The sequence below is a fragment of the Cardiocondyla obscurior genome, linkage group LG10 (assembly GCF_019399895.1).
Source record: "Cardiocondyla obscurior isolate alpha-2009 linkage group LG10, Cobs3.1, whole genome shotgun sequence".
NCBI classification, from domain to species: Eukaryota; Metazoa; Arthropoda; class Insecta; order Hymenoptera; family Formicidae; genus Cardiocondyla; species Cardiocondyla obscurior.
This window is the reverse complement of record NC_091873.1, coordinates 4822642-4844154: the sequence shown is the minus strand read 5'-3', so window position 1 is coordinate 4844154 and position 21513 is coordinate 4822642. Positions and strand designations below refer to the sequence as shown.

The window sequence follows — 21513 nt, the reverse complement described above, 5'->3', positions numbered from 1 at the left end:
TCTCCGCCTAATTTCCGCTCATATCTGCCGCTATCGACGTCCTTGACTTCCGATCCGACCGTTCCAAAAGCATTCCAAGGCTGATATCGTAAAGTTCACCAGGTAGCATCAAACAGGCTCGCGCGAGCTACTTAAAGAGGGCTGCGAGCGATGCGTTCGTTCAGCGAGTACCAAGTTCGCACACGAGGTTCTTAGCTGAATTTCGCGAGATATTGTCGAGAGCTTTACATTTAACGGTCTACATAAACCAACTGCGATAAGAACCTCTATACATATAATTAAAATCTGGTATAAAAATGTCAGAGGGTAATAATATTAATACAAGTCAGAGCAACGATGTGCGGCACAGAATTATTTTGAAATTAATAAGAAATTCTTGGTATAATTAGTGTAATCCGAAACTAAAAATATTTTATTATTAATACTAAAACGACGAGCATAAAGAAGTTATTTATTATTAATACATTTTTTATCATAATATGCTCTATTTTACTAAAATTGAATTTCTAGAGAAACGCAGCGTGCGTGATAGAAAATGTCGACCGAGAGACATTTATTGTATTCCCGGAATGTAGTAAGTATTCCTCGGTAGTGCGTTACGTTTTTTTTTCTTTTATTTTTTTGTTACTACGTCGCCGGTGGTGGCGAAAGAATAATGATTATTTAAGGGGGAAAAAAAAAAGAATAATACTTTCGTAGAAATCGATATTTGATATAGCATGGATGAAACAATATTCATTAAATAAAATAGATTCGTTAGTTATCTCCTCTGATATGTATGTAGTCAAGCTGCGAAAAGTCACGGTCAAGAAAGTTAAAAAGTTGAACGGCTTTGCATACTCTGTGTGAGTGCCGCAACATATATCGCGCATTCCGTGTCCGTAAAAGTTCGAGTATGAGGTTACTCGAAGAAATTACCCGCGCCGTTTTGAGGATATTCCAAATGCGGAAAGAAAATTTAGACATTATTACGAACGTACATGCGAGCAACGTTACTTTATCCGCGAGAAAAAAAAATCAAGGGTCGTTTAATTATGTCCGATAAGTCGTTACCGTCCCTTAATACGGTTTCTTATATTTTTGGGGAAATTAAACCTTTCGTAAAATCGCCCGAGTGGGTTCGCCGTTCGCTCACTTGTCGCAGAAATCGCGAGCGGTGATCCTGATCGACGTGTAAGAATTCATACGCGCCCAGCCGGCCGGGACGAAGTTTCCTATCGCTTCTCGCGTACGGAGCAATCAACCAGGAAGCAGAAAGCACGGCTTACCGTAGCAGACATGCAACCATCAGCAACAAGTAAGACCTTATAGTACGGTGATCAACTTGGCCGTATGTTTCTTCTCATTCCATCGAGCGCCGACCGACTCTGACTCGCTACTTTGCTAACTCTTGCCGCGTATACAAAATTCACTTAGGCCGACCCCCTCACGCGGAGACGCGATCTAAATTACACTGCGTTAATCAGAATCACGGAGGCAATGTCTGCGCGACCAGGTTTTAAATGGATCTCTATAATAAATGACTATTTATTAAATTAAAAAAATAAAATAAAATAAAAATATAAAGGATCATTTTTTAAAATCGTACATATACAAAAAATATCTCTATATTCTTCCTTTTCTGATAATTATAGATATCAGTTTCGTATTATCTGAATTATACCGCAAGATGCGGTTACCCCGTGAGTATCGTGGCATTAGTAGCATCTTTAGGGTGTTGCTGCTTCGCGGGAAGCGTAGACGTGGTAGCCCAAGTATTGCGAAAAAAGAAGGAAGAGAACTAAAGGGAGGAGGAGAGGAGACGCGCGCGGGGGAAAAAATAGCTCGGTTATGATTACGGGTTACTGGGTGGCGGGGGTCGCTCCGACCACGACCCTCTTTTACCGCTACCGCGCGGTGTAGCTGCCGCGTATTAATGCGATACACGATAGCCTGGTGGCTATTAAATAAAAAATATGAGAGCAAAATGGCTGCTTTTGCGACGATACGTCACTGAGAGGCGTGATTTGTACCGAAGCTCGAGCTGGGTGCCCGGTGCGCCGGCATCAAAATTGGTCGATCCACCGTGCACCAGAAAAGAGGGTGAGTGAACCTGGTCGAGGCGATCGAGGGTGGGAAGGGAGAAGGGAAACCCGCGGCCTCTGCTAGAGCTGGTCGCTGAATTTCGCCTGCAGAGATATATCAACAACATAATGCACAGTTTCGTTGCATTTTGATCGACCCTATCAGCGCTTTAACGAGTAGTACGTTTCGTACGGCCGATACGATTTTCTTCCTTCCTCGACCTCGCATTTCTTAGGTTCTTTTTTTCTCTTTCTTCCCGAAATCCTCCCGATTCGATGAGATGCAAATCCACGCGAGTTTCGTTTCGTAAATTTTGTTCGCGAATTTTTTTTTATATTCGACAGAGATTCTCGCATAAAACAGAGTTTTCAGTCGTTCAAGCAAGTTTTCTTGAGAGCTCGTTAATTCTATCTATATTAAAATCGATGCTAGATGGATCTCTGGCAATTAATTTAAATAAAAGAAATTCTTGTACAGCGCGTTAAACAGCGTAAGGGTGAGACGTACGAGGGGAGCGGTCGGGGGTACGAGCGGTAGGCGGCTAGCGGTGAGCTCGAGCCGCCTACCGCTCGCACGTACGTGCTTCCCCCACCACACTCATACGGCACAGGTACGCAGAGTACGCAGCACGTAGGAAAAAGAGCACGCGGTCGCACCGGAAGTGAGGTGATAATTCGTTCTACAGGGACATATCCCGGCACGAATCGCATCTTCCACCCTTCTCTTCACACGGAAAATACGGGCGAACAGTTCCCGTCCCTTTAAAGTAAGTTCCTTCCCCGTTTACGCGTTGTACGCATATGACCGGGGCGGTGAGTGATCTTAGCTCGCGGTTATCTCAGATCGAACGATCGCTGTGGACCCTCTTCGGGTCAATCCGATTCCGCAATGAGCAATCCGATTCCGCAACCGTATAAATTCCGTCGTGCGACGCATACCGGGATAAAGCGGGCGAGGGCGAGGTAGAGCAGTGATCGCGATGCAAAACACCACGCGGTCATAACCTTGTGCGCGCTAGCTGTAGGTTGAGCACGTAACTAGAACGCACCGAAAAATATATTCATTTAATAATCTATTTCGTTTCTGTTTCAGATGAGAAGTTAAAGCACCGCATCCTATTCTAAAAATTCGAGGAGGAGGACGAGGAGGAGGCCTCGGAAAATCATTGTGCATTGACGGAGCAGCTCCATGGTAAAAATTATATTTTTTAATTCTCTAATATTAATAGTTTTTCAATAAATATTAATGTGAACGCTTCTGCAATTTAATATTAATTTTTGTGTTGCAGGATCTTGGTGTGATCTACATCCCCGACATCCTGAGAGGAGGAGGAGGCCTCGGATAGGCATCGGGCATCGACGCAACAACTCGAAGGTAAGGATCACTTCGGCTTTACGTAAAATTAATAAAACGCGTAAAGAATTTTTTTTTTTAAGCTTGACTTGATTTACAGCATGTCACTAATTCCCACTTTGTACCTTTTTTCTGTTACAGATATTAAAGCCGCACGCCGATATCAGTCATCATACGAACCGCAGCCGGTTCGTCGGTCGTTTCGGGAGTGCCGCCAGTTTTCGGACGTTTTTTTGTACGATTTTATTTTTACGGGAGAGTGTTCGCGAGTTTCCTGTGCGCGGAAGGATGACTCGACACGTCCCATCTGAGAGGATGAGCAGGCCCAGGAGGCATCCTGCATCGGCGAAGCAACTCTTAGGTGAATATACATTTTTTAAATTAAATTAAAAAAAAAAATACTTTTACTTTTTTTTTTGTTAAACTTATAAACCATCTAGCATGTCTACATTAATATTTTTCTTTATGTTACAGTCACCGGCAGAATTCTTCAACTCCGCTGTTGCTGCAGATCGGTGAGTCTACTAATCTTTTTTAACTTTCACAGGATTTTTTTTCAGCAATGCCGAAAAAAAACGCGCGACAGTGTTAAGTCATAATCGCGATTTTAACTTCACCCGGTCGCGTTCGCGAGTTTCCTGTGCCGCGGAAGGATGGCTCGTCACGTCCCATCTGAGAGGAGGAGCAGGCCTCGGATAGGCATCCTGCATCGGCCGAGCAACTCTTAGGTGAATATCAATTTTTAAAATTAAATAAAAAAAAATACTTTTACTTTTTTTTTGTTAAATTCATGAACCAACTAGCATGTCTACATTAATATTTTTCTTTATGTTACAGTCACCAGAACTCTACTACTCCACTGAAGATCATACATATCGGTGGGTCACATTTTTTTTTTTTTCATACTTTGTAATTAGAGCGTTTCAAAAAATAGCGCACGCGAGGCGTGCGCATGGTTTCATCTAGTTTTTAATAAAAGTTGCGTCGTATAATGTTGCAAATTAATTTCATTGCGGCAACGCTTGTTTAAAATCGGATCAAGAGTTTACTCTCGCGTCTTTAAAACATTCTCGCTGGTAGTAATGGCGGCACCTTGACGCGAAAAATGCAGCCGTCCGCATATTTTCCCCCGCGAAAGGAGCGCGAGTTAGCGCCGTCGGAGAAAAGTTTATTCGAGTTTCATAAAGGAACGAAAGCTGAGAGCCGTGTGCGCTCGACGGGGGGCTCCCCGCCGTGTATCGTGCCGCTCGCGTCGGGGCCGCCGGGTGATAATTTCCGAGAGACGACAGAAATGGATTGGCAAAGTATGTTTCGCTCAACGATCGAAAAATCCGGCCGTCCGGTCGGATAATCAGCGTTTTATTAGTTTACCTCGGAAACAAACGCCTCTAATGTCGCTCGCGCTAATTCGTTAAATATATATTATATGCTCCGGCTAAGATTACTAATAAAAATTAAAAAATATAAAATAAAAACTTGCATTATAATTATGAAATAAAAATTATTTTTATGAATAGAAATTAAAAAAAATTTTTTAGTAGAATCTTAAATTCGCGTTCCCCATTTTTCTTCTAAATCGGCATAGATTCACATAAACGGTGGTGTTTAGTGTGGCAAATTACCGGCGCGACGGTTTCGTGTCGAGTTGATCGAAGAACGCTTTCGGTCTACTTGAACCTTTTACACCGGAGGTTCACGAGAAACGGTCTCCTTTCCTTTCCTTCTTTCTCCGCGTTTCTATCTCTTTCGGTCTTTCTTTCCCTCTGTCTTCGCGCGCCATGGCAGAAGTGACGAAAAAGGGCAGTAAACGTTTTACGCGAGGAAACTTTCGTAAAAGTAATGTATCCGCATACCGTTTAGAGAATAGTAAGTATTAAGTAGGAAGGTACCTCCTTGCACGCTACTCACGAAAAACGATACTTTAACGTGGTAAAAGGGAAAAGTCCGTGTATTTGATTTCAGTTGTTTCTTAAATATTCACCATTTAGCACGAGAAGCTTGTTTTGCGTGTCTTTGCCGTACTTGTTATCGCGCACTTTTCGACTAAACTTATCCTTGTATATATCATCAAGTTTGTCCCGTGAATTTTATTCATTTTTATATTTAAAATTTAGTACATTGTCCTTAAATATAGATTATTAAGATAATAAAATTCCGCGATCAAAAAATCTCTTTTTCTTCCTCCGTCGGTTCCTTAATTAATTACATAATTTGCAATGCAATCTCGAGCGAATTAATTTTAATTCCGCGCTTGTGGAAACCTCTCGGAACGTAAAACAGGAGGACGTCTTGTCGCGCCGTAAGTCTGAACGAGTAGTTTCCTCAATCGGTCTTTCGATCGCGTACACCGTCCAGTCGCGATTCACGATATAATTAAAAGGGAAGGGGTATAAAAATCCGATCGCGCTTAGTCGTAATTTTGAGAATACGTCGTGGTGGCGGCCGGCTTGTCATAAACAGAATTTACTGGTGGAGTTCGTAAAGTTTATGAGGATCGGCGGAACGGTATATGGCGCGTGGAAAGGAGAGACGAGACGGCGTTGTTTGTCGGGAGGGAGCAAAGTGGCCGACGGAGGATGATAAGCGTAGGAGGCGAGAGGGAGGTCCTGGAAAGTCAAGTTCACGGAACCGTGCGAATTGAATAAATAAGTTTATTGATACGCGGGACGAAAATGGCGTGAGGTAGATTACCCAGAAAGTGGTGTCCAGGTTCCGAGAGCGAGCACGGTCTCGTCGAGAAAATCAAGCGCGACTCGATTGCATCAGGGCATTTTCATAAATCGATACCGTGTCTGCATAAGAGATAACCGCTCGCGCGTTCTCCGCTTATACCCTCTGATGCAGCCTAGCTTGCGTTTTATATTATTTTTTTTTTTTTGAACGCCTTGAAATAATCCCTAATTACGCCAATTTACGGAAATAAATAAATGTGCGAATGACGTTCACAAAATTATTTTTAATCTCCGACACGTTCGTCGATATTTTCGTATTGCTCGTCATTACGTTCGACAATTCAAGTGCGCGTGTCGTCGTCGGAGGTCTACTCGGACTTTACCTTCGAGCGTGCAGAGACATACGTAACGCAATTAACGAACTAATTAATAACCCGCCGTTCTAGATGCTGGGAAGATCGTTCGATTGTAACATTGCACGTTAACTCGCGCATGAAATCGCGCGCGTACCGTTCGTATATTTCGCGCTCGTCTCTCCCGATCTTTCGGTCTCGGTCTAGCCCGATCCTCTCCACCTCTAACCCCCTTTCGTTCGCGGTGCTCATATCCTTTCCTTTTCTCTCTCTCGCGTCCGCGAGCTCGTTCCCTTTCCGTCAGGTGCGCACCTAAAACGCAAGAAAGGGAACGTAATAGCCTTGCATGATACGCGGCCATTAATCCGTGTATATACCCTTCTATACTTTGGAGGAATAGACACCTCGTACGCCTCGGTTTCATAGCCGGTTCATCAGCCGGATATCTCTCCGGTCTTTCCCTCTTTTTCTTTTACTTGGTCTCCTCTCTCTCTCTCTCGTTTTCGCATCTCCCTGTCTCTTCCGCTCAGTACCGATGATTTAATTTCGGTGCGCGTTGCGCCACGACGCGATTCGAAACTTTTATATCATACGAATCAATTTGCTTTATATAAAAAAAAAAAAAAATAAACACGGCTATGATATTTTACATATTAATAAGATTTAATTTCTTTTATCTCAAACAAGCAATGGCATAAGTTATTAATTAATTGATCGTTATCATTGTTAAATAAAAATTTTTATTGACCGCAACCTTCGAACTGTCCGATTTGATGGATAATTGATTATTGCATTTGCAACCAAACGAAAAAATGTATCTATTTCCGCTTCGCTGTATATTTTGTTTCGTCGAAATTTCCTGCTTTACTATCGTCTGCAATTCCTATCAAACATGACGTCAAATCGTATCGTTACTTTGACAGACAGTTCCAATCACGGGTCGTCATTTGGTAACGCGCCGTTCCTCTTTTCTTGCCTGCTCATTCATCTCTCCATCTGTTCGCATGCACTCACACCACCGACCGTCGATCAATCGTGAATCGTAGACGGTGGTTATGGCAGGTGAATGTATCGCGCAGATAATATCGCTGCTCGAAATGGAGTCGATCGTTCGTATAGCGCTGACTTATCATATCGCCCTGATTGGTCCTTAACGATTAGAATCAATAACTCGAACGTGGCGATCTTTTTTTTCTCCATTTACGCGAATTGACGTGATACTCTCTTACGTAATCCGTTTTATGAGATAAACGATCGTGTGCGTAAAGATAAAAATTTATGCCAATTAAATATAATTAGTTACGAGATGTGATATCTAATTCCAATGCTAACTTTCGAAATCAACGTCAATGCAAATTTAAAAATACGTAGAAATAAATATACGCGTACGTGCGAGACGATTAGAGACCAAAGTTATAAACTCCACTTTTTGAAACTTTAAAATTTTAACGCACTCTATTGATTGCTTAGCCTCACAAGTTTAAACGTCTTTCCTTTACTTTATGGTTTGTGAAATTAATCGATGCAGCAAATAAGCGATTTATATGCACATACATGTATCGCTGACGAAATCGTCGGACCATAACTCGCGACGCGCACTTCCGTTACCGAGGACGCGCCACCCCATGTAGGAAACGCTGATGCTCGATAAATGAGATAATACTGGCCCAAAACGTCGGCTTGCCAAAGCTGGATGGCCGACGCCCGTCCAGCTTTGGTTTTCATTCCGTCGTATAACTAAAACCGAGACAGTTCCGACTAGGTAACGGCGCCTGAGACGGCGGCGAGTTTAGGTGTTCAGGTTTAAGTCGAGGCTTATTTTACAATTTGTACACGGGGCGTTGCAACTCGGTCGAATAATTCACGTCGGTTATTTCTCGGGCGCGGATCGGAGACGAGATCTCTCCGCTATGGTCGGTGAATTGAGAGACGATCGATCGAGAGCGAGGAGGAAGCAGGTGTCCCTCGCCACGGCTTACGATAAATACGAGCGCGCGCGAGCATCGGCCTAATATGCATTTTTAAAATTTGATACGTCCAAATGAGGTCGTAAATACGGGCTGTTCTACGTAATGAAGGTACTCACCTGTAGGAACATTTCGCCGTCAAGGTGATGATGATCGTAAGCAGCGAGCGCCGCCAGCTCTCTCGCCCTGTAATGCGAGTCGTGGTGCGAATTCTCCTCCTTATCCTTATGCATCACCACTGTAACAGAGTAAAGTATATTATGGAGACAAGATCGAAAATCTGACCGTCGGTAATAATAATTTAGTCAAAATCGTCCGTTTGCTCGAATGTACTCTCCGAATCACAGCGTACGATAAACCGGTTTTCCTCCTGATTTAATTCGGTTCTAATAATTACTAATGTCTTATATAAATATACGTATATAAATTTTTTATGAAGAAAACAGATAACATAATTTAATTATCTCGACAGATTTTATTTAATGCGCTAATTTATATTCTTAATAATTACATCGGCTTATTATTAATAATTTTCAAGACAAAGTCTCAATGTTTCCCTAAACAGTTTCGCGATACGAAATGCGAAGAGTGCGAAAAAATAGTCGCTCCCCTGCGAAAAAAAAAGACGCATTAATGTGATAATATACAACCCGGGGTACAAAAACTGTCCGAGTAACATCGTCGAAAACGTGCACGGGGAAAGAGGATAATTTCGACGGCGCAATTAAATTTCAATCAGGCAGCCTCGCGGCGTACTCGCCCGCGAATCTTAATAAGACACTCTTCGTCCCATAGTGCCCGCTTTTTTATCGCGCCGACCGCAAATCACGAGAATGATTAGAGGCCTAAGTGGACGCCCATCGTCATCCCTCGGTACACGAATGCGAAAACGAGCCACTCATTTATGTAACTGACTGCAATCGGAATCAACTGTTTCTCAATTACTTCATTTCGCGAGTCAGAACACATTTTTGATAACGAGATATTTGCGAGTGAGCCCCTTTACTTCGAAATTGCATTGAAAGTTGCTTAGTCTTCAAATTATTCGATTAATTAAATTATCGATTTAATATATTTTTAAATATAATTATATTATACTAAGACGTGCTTGCGTAAAATAAAAAATTTTTTTATCTGCATATTTTTAATCTAACAAACAATAAAGATAAATTAAAATATTTTGTAAAACGGAATAAAGACTGAAAAAAAAAATAAACGGTAGGTTTAACTGGCAGGTCGCGCACTGTTTAAGGGATATTCTTGGGTGATTTGCATAAGGCGATCGCTAATCCCGATTGCAGATTATGACCGGTAAAAGAGGACAACGAATGAATTAATATCGTGTCTCGATAAGAGCAAAGATGTGTTTCCGGTGCTCTCCATCCGGCCGGTATACCACTCGAATCACATAAATTCCGTTTGCCGCGCCGTGCCGCGCGGTGCATTACATCGTTCGCGCATCGACTGTCCGGATTAAAAGTCATTAAAGTCAGCCGTAACAAACCGAGCCGTTATCAGATTTGTCATATTATACGCTGTAACGTTGGTTGAAGTTTGCTGATTTTTATGAAAGATTAGAGGAACGATGACGTCGGCAAGGGGCGACTGAAAAGGGAGACTGACATTTTTTTACCGTAACGCAAATTTATGTTTCTTGACCAACGATAATTAAGGCGATCACTGTCAAAGATATAAATTTAACCAACGTTTCTAAATAAACTCGATCGATATCAATATATATTTTTTATTACAACATAACGAATCCATAAACTTCCTCTAAATAGGCACATTTATATCGCGATAATAACGTCGGCAGATTATTAATTGCCAATTTTTATTAAATAAGAAAAAAGAAAAGAATACAATTCTACATTTAATACGTAACTCCTTCAACTTGATAACTACATACTTATTTACATTTTATTTAATTATTTAATTATTTAATTTCGCTGTAATAAAATTATTTAATTTATTTGAATAAGCATTTTCGTGATTTCGGTTTTTTGCAAATTTGCAGAAAAAAAAATTAATTTAGTCGCTCTCTTTTCTACGTCTTGAAAAAAATTATAAATGTTAAGACTACATAGTGTGAACAGATTGGAAAAGCGGCGCTTAGTTTCGCACTCGCATGCCGAGGTAAGCACGGCGACGTAAACGCGACCAGTTTATTATTTAACACGACGGTGGTCTCGTATGTTCTAATTATGGCGCGCATATTAAGCAGAAAGCAAGCAGGTGTATGGAACTGTAACAGATCGACGGTGTATTATAGGGTTTAAAAGGAAGTGTCGCTCACATCCTGTCACGTACGTTCCCCGGGCCCGTCGTTAATCCGTTTGCGCTTAACTTGTTCGGACATCGATAGTCCTTGGGTCTCTCGCGAGGGAAAGGAGGCGAAGTCGCGCATTTTTTAACGAAAATTTCGGCCCACTTTCACGATCCATTATCTACATTGGCGCGTAAATTACTCCGCGCTGTATAATAAAACGGTAATTACAGTCGACGGATAAGAACAAGGTGGCAAAGAGAAGTTTCGCGCGTGAGATTTACCGTAAGATATTACTATTTAAATAGCGAGTGTCATAAGAAACAATAAGGCGAACTAACCGAACGTTTATCAAATCCAATTCTATCTTCCGTCGTAAATCAAAGACCGGACAATCCCGGGTAGGTAACGACGGGGAAGATTACCGGCTTGGGTGTCCAAGCTTCGACCGAAGTTAAGCGGGGTAAACGAAAGAAGGGCGATTAGAACCGCGAAGCGGCGATGCGTGCCTCGGGAGATGTTCTAGAGCAGGGTGCAATGGTCACTCAACGGTAGATAACGCACGCAATGTTGCGAAGCACTCTCCGACGACCCACGGTATTGCCACGCGACCCTTTAGAACGAGATCCATTAGGACAACTACCGTCGTGCGGTTAAAATGACCGCAAGATGCGCGGATGGATGAAAAGCTCCGCGACGTCCGAGAGTTACGTACGCACGTGCGTCGCCGGTCGGAATCCGATCTTCGATCGCCGTAAGCTCGGGGGGGATTACCGGTCATTTAAATCTAATGACCATACTCTAATGTTTCCTGAACTAATAGCAGCCCCGCGACGAAATACGCGAGAACGTTCGAACTGGGAACAATGAGCGAGAGAATCGTTTCGTAGAATACGCGTCGAATAAAATAAAATATTTAAACGGCTTTAAAAAATAAAAAAAAAATTTATATTGCTACAGATCTTCGACGATCTTAAATGGACATAGAAATTAAGTGTACGCAAAAAAAAAAAAGAAGCGTCATTTAGGAAGATAATCTGTAATCAACGTGCGAGCTATAATGATACACGCACGTTCGCGTTAACTAAGTTTTCTCGTTTGTCCCGAGGTGTAATTACACAAAAGGGTTATATCGATAACACTCGGAGTTGACGGTATCGGCATAGTAGAAAACGTGTGCAAAACTCGCCCGCGGCAAAGCGTAATGACGACCGTTCGTCGAGGGCGGAAGAGAGAAACGGGGAAATAGCGGAGATAAAAGGAACGGGCGACGGAGGCAGATGCGATCTTTGTCGTGACGCGCCACGTGGAGTTCCGACTTTAGGGCGCGGGGAGGTTGTGCCATCGCGATGCGCCGCCACTGCCCGGTGCAATCAGTAATAATAATTATACTTCCTCCGGCAAGGTCAGTTAGTTTATGAACACATATACGCGCCGGAGAGGAACGCAGGAAGCGGCGGGATCTAAAAGCGGAGGCGGAGGCCAATCAGAACGGCGCGCAACGCGTCAAGCGAGAGCAAAGAGACGCGCCGGGGAAACGCTCGCGTTATCCTCGCCTACCTCGTGGTATCGGTCTCGCTATAACGTGCCGGTACGCTTCGCAGCTTTATCGCCCACGCTTGCCGCACACGAGCGTCAATCAGCCGCTGGAAATTAGCGCAATTGAACGCGCCGCGTTATTTTTAGAAATTATCGTCGCCGCGAAATGTGAGAATTCTTCTGGGAAGTCGGAAGCGCTCGCGCGCTTCACCGTCGCGTAAAAAGCAGGGGTAGGCTCATTAAAAATTTTTTTTTACTTAAACGATTATTTGACGGGTTCGGAATCACGAGAGTCAGGATCGAAATTCCATTATCGGCGTACGATTCCGCCCATCAACCGCGTCAACGATCATTTTCGAGAGATCGTCCCTCCGATCACTCGGCCGCTTCATTAAGCACCGCCGCCCTCATTTATATAGACGTCTTTGAAGTGCAAATAATGACGCTGCTCCTCGGGGGTGCCTGCCTGCCTTTCCCTGCCTACCTTCTCGCGCGCGATGACTTGCATTTTACGCAGCCCGCTGCCACCGGCGTCGACCGCGGTTAAGTGAACGGTTAAATAAGTGATTATCTCCCAATCACATAATCGATCGATGATTGATGAAGTCGGCGTGCCGTGCCGCAAAACGGGACATGTATTAACAAGCGCGCCCAACATTAACTGAACGCGCTCGACCACCCGTTAAGTCATTTAGGATGTCACGCGGAGAAAGCGACATCCGTGGGTGTGATTTCGGTGGGTAAATGTTTTGTTTTATAATTACGACGGTCACGGAGGATGTACGGCTTGAAACGAGCGTGTCAACGTTTGCGTCGAGTTCCATCAACTCGAAAAACAAATGAGCTAATAGCGCGGAACTAATTAATTATCATTTTTTTTTTTAATCTAAATTTTAATTCACAAGAAACTAAAAATTACGGAATTAAAATAGGCACAGATAATTTACTTAACACTAGAAAAAAACCATGCGCCCGCGTCATTATATTTCAGGACAATTAATTAATTATAATAATTTTTATTTCGTTAATTACATTGAGTGATCTACGGCCAACAGCGCGTTGCCGGTTCACTTACATTTGTAGCTTTGGGTTGAGTTGAGGTAGGTTAAGTTCCGTCCCTCTCTCCCTCCGTCCGTCCTTCCCTCCTTCCTTCCTTCTTTCCGTGGCAGTATTCCGGATTATCCTGACGTTTTTCTCGTAGCACTCAAAGTCACTCGACAGTATATCACCCTCCTCTGCTTTGTTTCTGATCATTGTCATTATCACTAACACGCACTCGCGAGAAGAACGACCGAAAAAATGACCGGGAAATTATCGCGGCGATTTTCGCGACGGAAATTCGGAAGCGCGACGAACGATTCCTGTGATAAATCTACACTCACGATATTCGCGGCGTTGTTTGCGTAAAGTCAGGTTACTTTCGATCCTTCGATCGATCCTCGTCGGTGGAAGAGAACCACACTAAGAATTCGCGCCAAGCGGAGAACAAGACGATCGCGATACGGAACGTTTCCCGCGTACTTAATCTTCCTCGAGTTACTTCAAAATGGCTTCGCCTGCAACGAGATGAGAGTCACGGCCGCGACGAAGAAGACGAATGAGTTGCAGATGTCACCACGGTACGGACACGTAATGCCAATCGCCGGAACTTGCCGAAAAAATTAAAGATGGGAGCCGGAGACGGAAATGTCCGACGCAAACTAATAGACGGACGCTCCGCGAGCGCTGCGCGCGCGACGTAACCTTGTCGTTTCGAAACTTTTTCGAAGCCCGAAATAAAGTACAAAACGACGAATAAAATGACCGAGACGTACAAAAAACGATCGTACGTTCCCGATTAAACGACGATGACACGTTTTTGTACGCGAGATTATCCTATCCGCGGTCGAAAAATTCGCGAGATCGCGGAGCGATAACAGCACGTCCTCCCGCTCGAAGCTCCGCGACTAGACTAAAAAGATGGCCGTTAGAGATTTTCGGCCTTAGAGAGAGTGAGACAGACAGTATGAAAGAGTGAGACAGACAGTATTAGAGAGTGAGACAGACGATAGAGTCATATGCGCTCTATCTTTTTCGCACTGAATTCTCGGAAATGCCGAGCTCGACGCCGAGTTCTCGGAAATGCTGAGCTCGACGCCGAGTTGGTTTGTTTGCGTTTTTTTTATGAGCTCAGCGAGCTCGAGGCGTCTTAAAAAAAACAGATGATCGTCCTGTTCAATGCTCGAATATATTTTTTCATGATTCCGAGACCAATCGTCATATGCGAACTTGCAAATCGTCGTCGTCATAAATTTCCGATTCGAGCAAGCTTAAAAAATAATTAAGTAATCCGAATATTATTCTGTTTCGTTAAAATATCTTAAAAAAAATCACACACGGTTACATTGATAGCTAACGTTTAATCTCGCGTAGTACAAATTCAGCGAGCCAAGCGAGAAAACTAATCAACGTCGCGGAGAAGCGACATTAATTAACATCTGATTCACGGGCAACAATACTTTTTTTAGACAGATGGATACGTGTATTATATCTGTAGTCACGGGTCGTAGCCTTTTGTTTTCTTTACTTATGCGGCAACATTAAAATAATAATGCAACACAATCGTATAATCGAGCACTGGCATCTCTCGGATATAATTACAGGGTGGATTTCTTTAAATAATACACAATGCGGCGTACGTAAGACAGATACCGATCGTAGCTTTTATTTCTTCCCTTTGCCCGTCAATCAGTAAAGTTCCATTTTAATACGGCGCATAATTTAAAGATAAGTAAAGTAAAGATAACTTTTTTTTTTTTTTTTTTTTGCCCTGCTCCTTGCTACGCGAGCAACGATCGGACTCGGAATTTGTTCGTTAAATTTTCTCGGGCCATACATCACGGCCGCTTCTTTCGGCCGGGAAATTTTTAACAATATCGGGCGGAATTCTTTAATCCTGTGGGATTGCGGGGAAGTGACATAGCCGCGAAATTCTTCGTGGCTGTATGCAAATTCACGTCGGGGATACGCGCAAGGACACAGGACGTCAGGCCGCCTTTAGATTCCTGCTGAGTCAGAATCGCCGGCGGGAACGGGCTCGAAGGTGCGGGAAGGGCGATGTGGAGGCAAATATTAAAGATTAAGCACGAGGCACGCAGATTAGCGTGCTAATACACTTGTTCTTTGCGACCGGCCGGACCGGCGCGCGGCGGGGCCGATTGTGTCGCGGAAACGAATTGCCTCCGCGATAAGGGAGACGAAGTGCTTTTCGTCGGGTCACTCGCCGAGTTTTTAGAGCACCGGGCCTTGTCAGGACGATACCCCAGCGAAATCAACGACCCTCGATTTCGTGGACACCTTCGTCTATCGTGACGCGAGCCTCCGTAACTTCAAGTCCGAACAAGAAGTTACCTCGCATTCGTATTACGCTTGGAAAAAGATGTTCAATTAGATTTAGGATAATTTATTAATATCTTTTATTAGCATTTCTTAATATCATCTCCGTTTTCTATTTGCGCGAGAAGGACAGCGCGCAATTGACTATCGTCTGTCTCACTCTCTAATACTGTCTGTCTCACTCTCTCATACTGTCTGTCTCTTTCTCTCTAAGGCCCAAAAATCTGTAACGGCCATCTTTTCAGTCTAGTCGCGGAGCTTCGGGCGGGAGGACGTGCTGTTAATCGCTCCGCGATCTCGCGAATTTTTCGACCGCGGATAGGATAATCTCGCGTACAAAAACGTGTCAACGTCGTTCAATCGGGCACGTACGATCGTTTTTTGTACGTTTTGGTCATTTTATTCGTCATTTTGTACTCGTTTCGGGCTTCGAAAAAATACGTCGGAACAACAAGGTTACGTCGCGGGTGGAGCGCGCGAAGCGTCCGGCCTGAAATTCGTCGCGCGTCCGGTGATACCAACCTGCTGCTGTACGCGCCATCTCTATCAGCGACGTTCAGTAATTTCCGGCGATCGCCATTACGTGGTGACATCTGTAAGTCGCGCGTCATCTTCGTCACAGCCGGGGGTTCTCATCCCATTTCTAGGATGATTTCTGAAGATCTCGAGGAAGATTCAATACGCGGGGAACATTCCGCATCGTGGACCGTCTTATTCCTCGCTTGGCGCATTCTCGGCTTCGACTCCACCAACGAGGATCCATCGAAGGAAGAAAAGTAACCTCACTTTACGTAAATAACACTACGAATATCGGGAGTGTAAATCTCTTCAACGAATCGTTCGTCGCGCTTCCTAATTTAAATCGTAAAAAATCGCCGCGATAATTTTCCGTCACTCTTTCGGTCGTCCGTTTCTCGTGTGAGTGTTAGTGATAGTGACAGTGATTATTAAAAAAAAGCAGAGCAGTGCGATATAGTGCCAAGTGATTTGGATTACTACGAGACGTCAGGATAATCCGGAATACTGCCACCGAAAGAAGGAAGGGCGGAAGGACGGACGAACAGACAGAAGGAAGGAGGGAAGGAAGGATGGAAGGAAGGACGGACGTTCCGAAACTTGGAACGTAACCTATCCCAACTTAACCTAAAGCTACAAATGTAAGTGAACCGGCAACACGCCGTTGGCTTTTGATCACTCAATTTGTTATTATCATAAAGAAATTAATATTACGAATTGATGTCGCTAAATATATTGACGCGTGCAAATTAATATCTTCGGAATACTATGCGCGAGTATCGCGCGCAAGATTTTTTTTAATTACTTAAATTAATCAGCAGAGAAAGTTGAACGTAAAAATACGATATATATATAATCTGCGTAAGTTCCTTTCGAAAGATTTGTCTCACAAGGGAGATGTTCCGTTTCCGCGTACTTGCATATAATGAGAGCTTAGCTAATTAGCTTAATAGCGTAATTTAAAAAGGTGCTATTAGAACATTGTACTTGTAACAAGCTCTTTCGCAGTGCAGACATTAGTAATTTATGTACGTTTCACCCACTTTAATTGAGAGAGTCTGTAGACTGACTGTGAGATATGTACGTAATCACTGCGGTATAAATATTCTTTCTGTTCTCCCTGCATTCCGTATTTCCCCCGCAAACGGACTTAAGGATTTTTTTTTTCCCCCTAAAGTTCAAGGCGTTAGATTTTCGCGCAAACCGACGATAAGTACTTTCACTTCGGTCATGCCAATCGGAGGTAACGTTAATTGCGCTCGACGTGGAGTTAATACGCGGTACGGTCCGGAACGTGTACGCGAGAAAAGAACGAGAGAGGCTGTCGGGAATTAAGCGGCGCGCATCCGTCCGGCTGGCGAACGATCGCGAACGCGTATCGCCGATTGCGAATTTACGCACCCCAATTACGGTCCCCGTTTCTGCATACCGGCGCGGATGGTCGTCGGGAAATACGTGACAATGTCGGCATCGTCGACCCGGCCGCTCCGTTGCACGTGGGTGAGCGTGTATCGTCGGGGATCTTTTATGGTGCACCACGCACCGTGCAAGGCCGCATTATGTACCCTCCCTCTTTCTCTCCCGTCTCTTTATCTCTCTCTTTTTTTTTTTTTTGACTCGCCGCACGATATTGCCACACGGGGATGATTACAGGTATTAACCCGAGCCACGATACACCGCGCACCGCGTGCAGATACACCCACTTATCGATACCTGGACGTATGCGCGGCCACACAGAATTCGGAAGCCGTCAGAACTTGACGATAATGCGTGCGCGACGTTGAAACCTTGCGATCATGGTTGCGGGAAAGAAAGATTCCTTTAGGTTTTGGAATTTTTTTTATTTTTTTTATTCTACGTAAAATTATAATTTCGTGCCAAGTCGGAAAGCCTTTGCGAGACTTCCGGATAAACAACTTTTAATTACATATGAATTTATGATTTCTCGGAGTGAAAAGCGAGGGTGCAGGTTGAAAGCGTCATCGGCGCGCTTTCCCATTAGATTTTTCGTTCTTTTTTTTTTTTTTTTCTTTATTTCCATACAAATTCCACGGTATGATCTGATAGAGCGACGGGAGGAGGGCGGTGGTCAGACACACCGGGAGTTTTTATCGAGTCCGGCACGGCGCGCGGCGGGAAAGAGAGTTTTGCAGGCGCTCTTTAGTGTTCGGCACCGCGCACACAGCCAGGACGCACGATTGCGTATATACACACGTTGACCGTATATAAAGTAATCCGTCAGACAGAAGCGGGGTGATAATGCATGAGCGCGGTGGCCCCGCCCTATCCCTGTAACCGCGATAAAATCTCTCATTACGCAACGAGACGGACCCTCTGCCGCTAGACTGTTATCCTTAGACTGGCAACTCCAATAAAGCATACGTATGTGGAAATTTATTTTTGTTTTCACCGTACAGCCGACCGGTCAATCTTTCTCAGGAATCGACGAACGGTGTCGTTCTGACGCGGCGATACTGTCGCTTTTGCGAAAAAAAAAAGAAATAGAAAAAAAAAGAACACGAGGTTCTTCCGGAAAACAAGGAACGCGGAGTTGTTTTCGTTGCGCGTGGAAATCTTCGTCATCGCGCTTATCAATGCGAACGTTCGTCGCGAGGGATTAAAAAAAATAATACCACGCTCGTAAACATTCTTTGCTTTAAAAAGATTTTTTTTTACGCGGATATTTTTATTCTTTTAATCTCGAGACTCGGTTGAGATTCGACTTGTATTCTTTTGTGAAAATTCGTGAAGCGTAAGAGATAGGGTCGCCGGGGCGTCGGAAACGACGTATGGCGCATTTAATGAAATTCATAAGTACAGAAAACGTATTCTCCTTGATGACACTTTGGCCTGGTATTCGCCATTATGATAACGTACAACACGGAATACATAACTGGCGCAATTACGACAGATTACACGTTGCGCGATACAATGTGTTCGCGGAATGCACGTTGCACGTACGTTGCATTGCGGTGTGTGCGACGCGGCTCAATTTGTACCCATCGCTAATTAACTTGCTAATAGTGAGTCATCACCGAATCATTAGATTGCATAACAGCAGTGGCATTCTTCTCATTCGGGTCTGCACTAATTATTTCGTTATATGTATTACGAGTGCCAATCTCTTTTTTTATTTTTTATTTTTTTTTAATGACAGACGGGTGGGTCTTCTCGAGTAACGTAAAACATTTTTTTACGCAGACTTTTAATCGTCGAGGGAACAAAAAATTCTTTTCTTTCTTTTTTTTTTTTCCCCCGCAACCTTAGACGCTAAGAATAACATAGATCTAGGGCGATTTTTGCAGATACAAGCCTCGATGTAATAATAAGACGTTAGAAGAATAGGTTTAGATCTAGATCGTTTGCCAATGCCGTTCTACATTCAGTCTTACTTCACGTACAACATTTTACCGTGATCAGACCACGCGAGCGCGCGATCTCGTAAACTGAACATCATTCTCCTCTCGCAATTTCGTGGCGACAGATATACGTCGTCGAGTTAATTACTTCGGTCACGCATTACGCGCAACGTGATTTGCTCAATGGCTAATGAAACTTGTACCGGCTTCTCTTGCGTCGCGAATCAGTCCGGGAGTCGCTCTAAAGTGCGCGCGCGCAACGCGCTCACATGTGTAATTACGCTCAATGTTTTCCGTCGACCTCAAACAAGCTTTTCACCACCGTGTAACCAAGACCAGTTTCTAGGAGCACTTGGTCAAGTGCGTTTCCCCGTTAGGTTTTGTTTTATAACGCCATTTAATGGTTTTCTATTAGAGGTTCGTTAATTGATTAGATAATTATTATTCCGAGTCTTTCTTCAAAATATTAATATTCAATCTTAAATTAAAAATAAAAATATGCAGAATTTTAAACTTAAAATAAATTTGATTAATTGATTTCGCGATTACGAGAGAATCTCTGCAACTTTTTTTCTGAAAATCCTGGAAAGAGATATTGCGTTATTATCACAGATATTTATAATATATTTTTTTTTGCTCTTCCATCTTTTTACCGTTGGCTGTTGCTTTTCTCTCAAGTTAATAGACCCCGATGACAATTGTACTTTCAATGTTCTTCATGACAGTAATTACGGATATTATCTAATCATCAAATGTATCTGACCCCGAGCTCATGAGAAATGCGCAAACCTCTTAGTTATAATGCAACATCGGCGGTTGCAACTATATCTGCATCGATGACGATGACGCGAAAGCGAACGGTGTATGCCTGCATTATTATGCGTCACACTTCCGGTCCCGGATTATGACTCTCGAGCGTTACCTTGACACGGTCCTATCGACGGTGCTTCTCAATGATTCCGTATTTGCGGCATTCGCGCGTGTATATTTGCCTCGACAATGAATAGGTCACATATAATATATGAATATAAAAATTGAACGACGTTGCGGCAGCTAAAAAATATTTTTTGTCACATAACGAAAGAAACTTGCTATCCGGAAAATTGTTATTTAATAAAAATTTATAAAAAATAATTTTTTACAGTCTCACAAAAAATAAAACGTCGGTTGAAAAGTATAAAAAGAAATTTCGCCCTTTGAAAGAAAAAAAGTTTAAGTATAGTTTTTAAAAAAATCTAAAATATCAATGACGATACACCCGCGTATATTACACACGCGTACAAATAAGCTTGAAATGTCTCCATCCCGTATTCTCAAGATCGTCCGAGATTGCTTGAGATGACGACGCGCCGGTAGCACGACGCATTTTTCAAGCGGCAATGTTCCTCCGAAGGGCAAATCACATTATAATTAGCGCGTACAGCTGTAGATATAGCACGGCAAATTGTATTAATGCATTCCGCCGTGGGGTTCTCCCTCTTTATCTAAGACCGCTACGTCGTGCTCGGTGTATATCCTACGGGGCCCAGCTGTCGGCCGGTCTAAGCGCGGGGTATACTGCCCGGCGACACGACACCGTCATTTATCACCGGTGTGCCTCGTGTGGGTTTTCTGCATTACTTAATGAGTTTCATAACCGAATTAAATTTTTGGCCCGTGCGCTCGCGACGTGCCGGCCCAAAGCGGCGGGGTGGGTCTTCTGCAAGTGTAGACTGTACGCGCGACGCGAACGGAGGGAAGGAGACGAGCATCGTTAGAGGCTGCACTATGGTATTAAATTTGCAAGATTAATCTGTGCCGCCATTAGCCCGGGTGTTTCCGTCGTGGCCGTCGCTCTAAACCGGGCAGGTGTGCCTCACCGGCGCGGATACGCGACTTCTTCCTTTTGCGATTGTCGTGATTTCGCGCAGATAAATTCGAAATGTGATTCTTTGCTCGCCGAAAAACTTGCCGCAATTATTACGCTATCTCGTGGAGTTTCTTACTAATCGATCAATCGGCGGATCGTCGTTAAAGTCACTATTCGGCTTGATTAAGCACGGACTCGGT

At 43.6% G+C, this 21513-nt stretch overlaps 1 protein-coding gene and 1 long non-coding RNA gene across 4 annotated transcripts in view; one reads left to right on the top strand and one right to left on the bottom strand.

The window, feature by feature from the left end:
* The window catches only part of Ss (spineless), a 123782-nt gene that overhangs the window by 23892 nt on the left and 78377 nt on the right, over window positions 1-21513 (bottom strand). For 2 of the 3 annotated variants that reach the window (XR_011546323.1, XM_070662877.1), the window contains exon 3: window positions 8529-8647. Coding sequence is in view for 1 of the 3 variants with exons in the window: in XM_070662877.1 (XP_070518978.1) it covers window positions 8529-8647 (119 nt within the window). In the remaining 2 variants the exon portion in view is untranslated. Of the gene's footprint in view, window positions 1-8528; window positions 8648-13289; window positions 13913-21513 lie in introns of those variants that run through there. The other variant, XR_011546324.1, reaches the window with a different exon arrangement.
* The window catches only part of LOC139106272 (uncharacterized), a 59802-nt gene continuing 54406 nt past the window's right edge, over window positions 16118-21513 (top strand). The window contains exon 1 of the long non-coding RNA XR_011546325.1: window positions 16118-16746. This is a non-coding gene — a long non-coding RNA (uncharacterized lncRNA). The remainder of the gene's footprint in view (window positions 16747-21513) is intronic.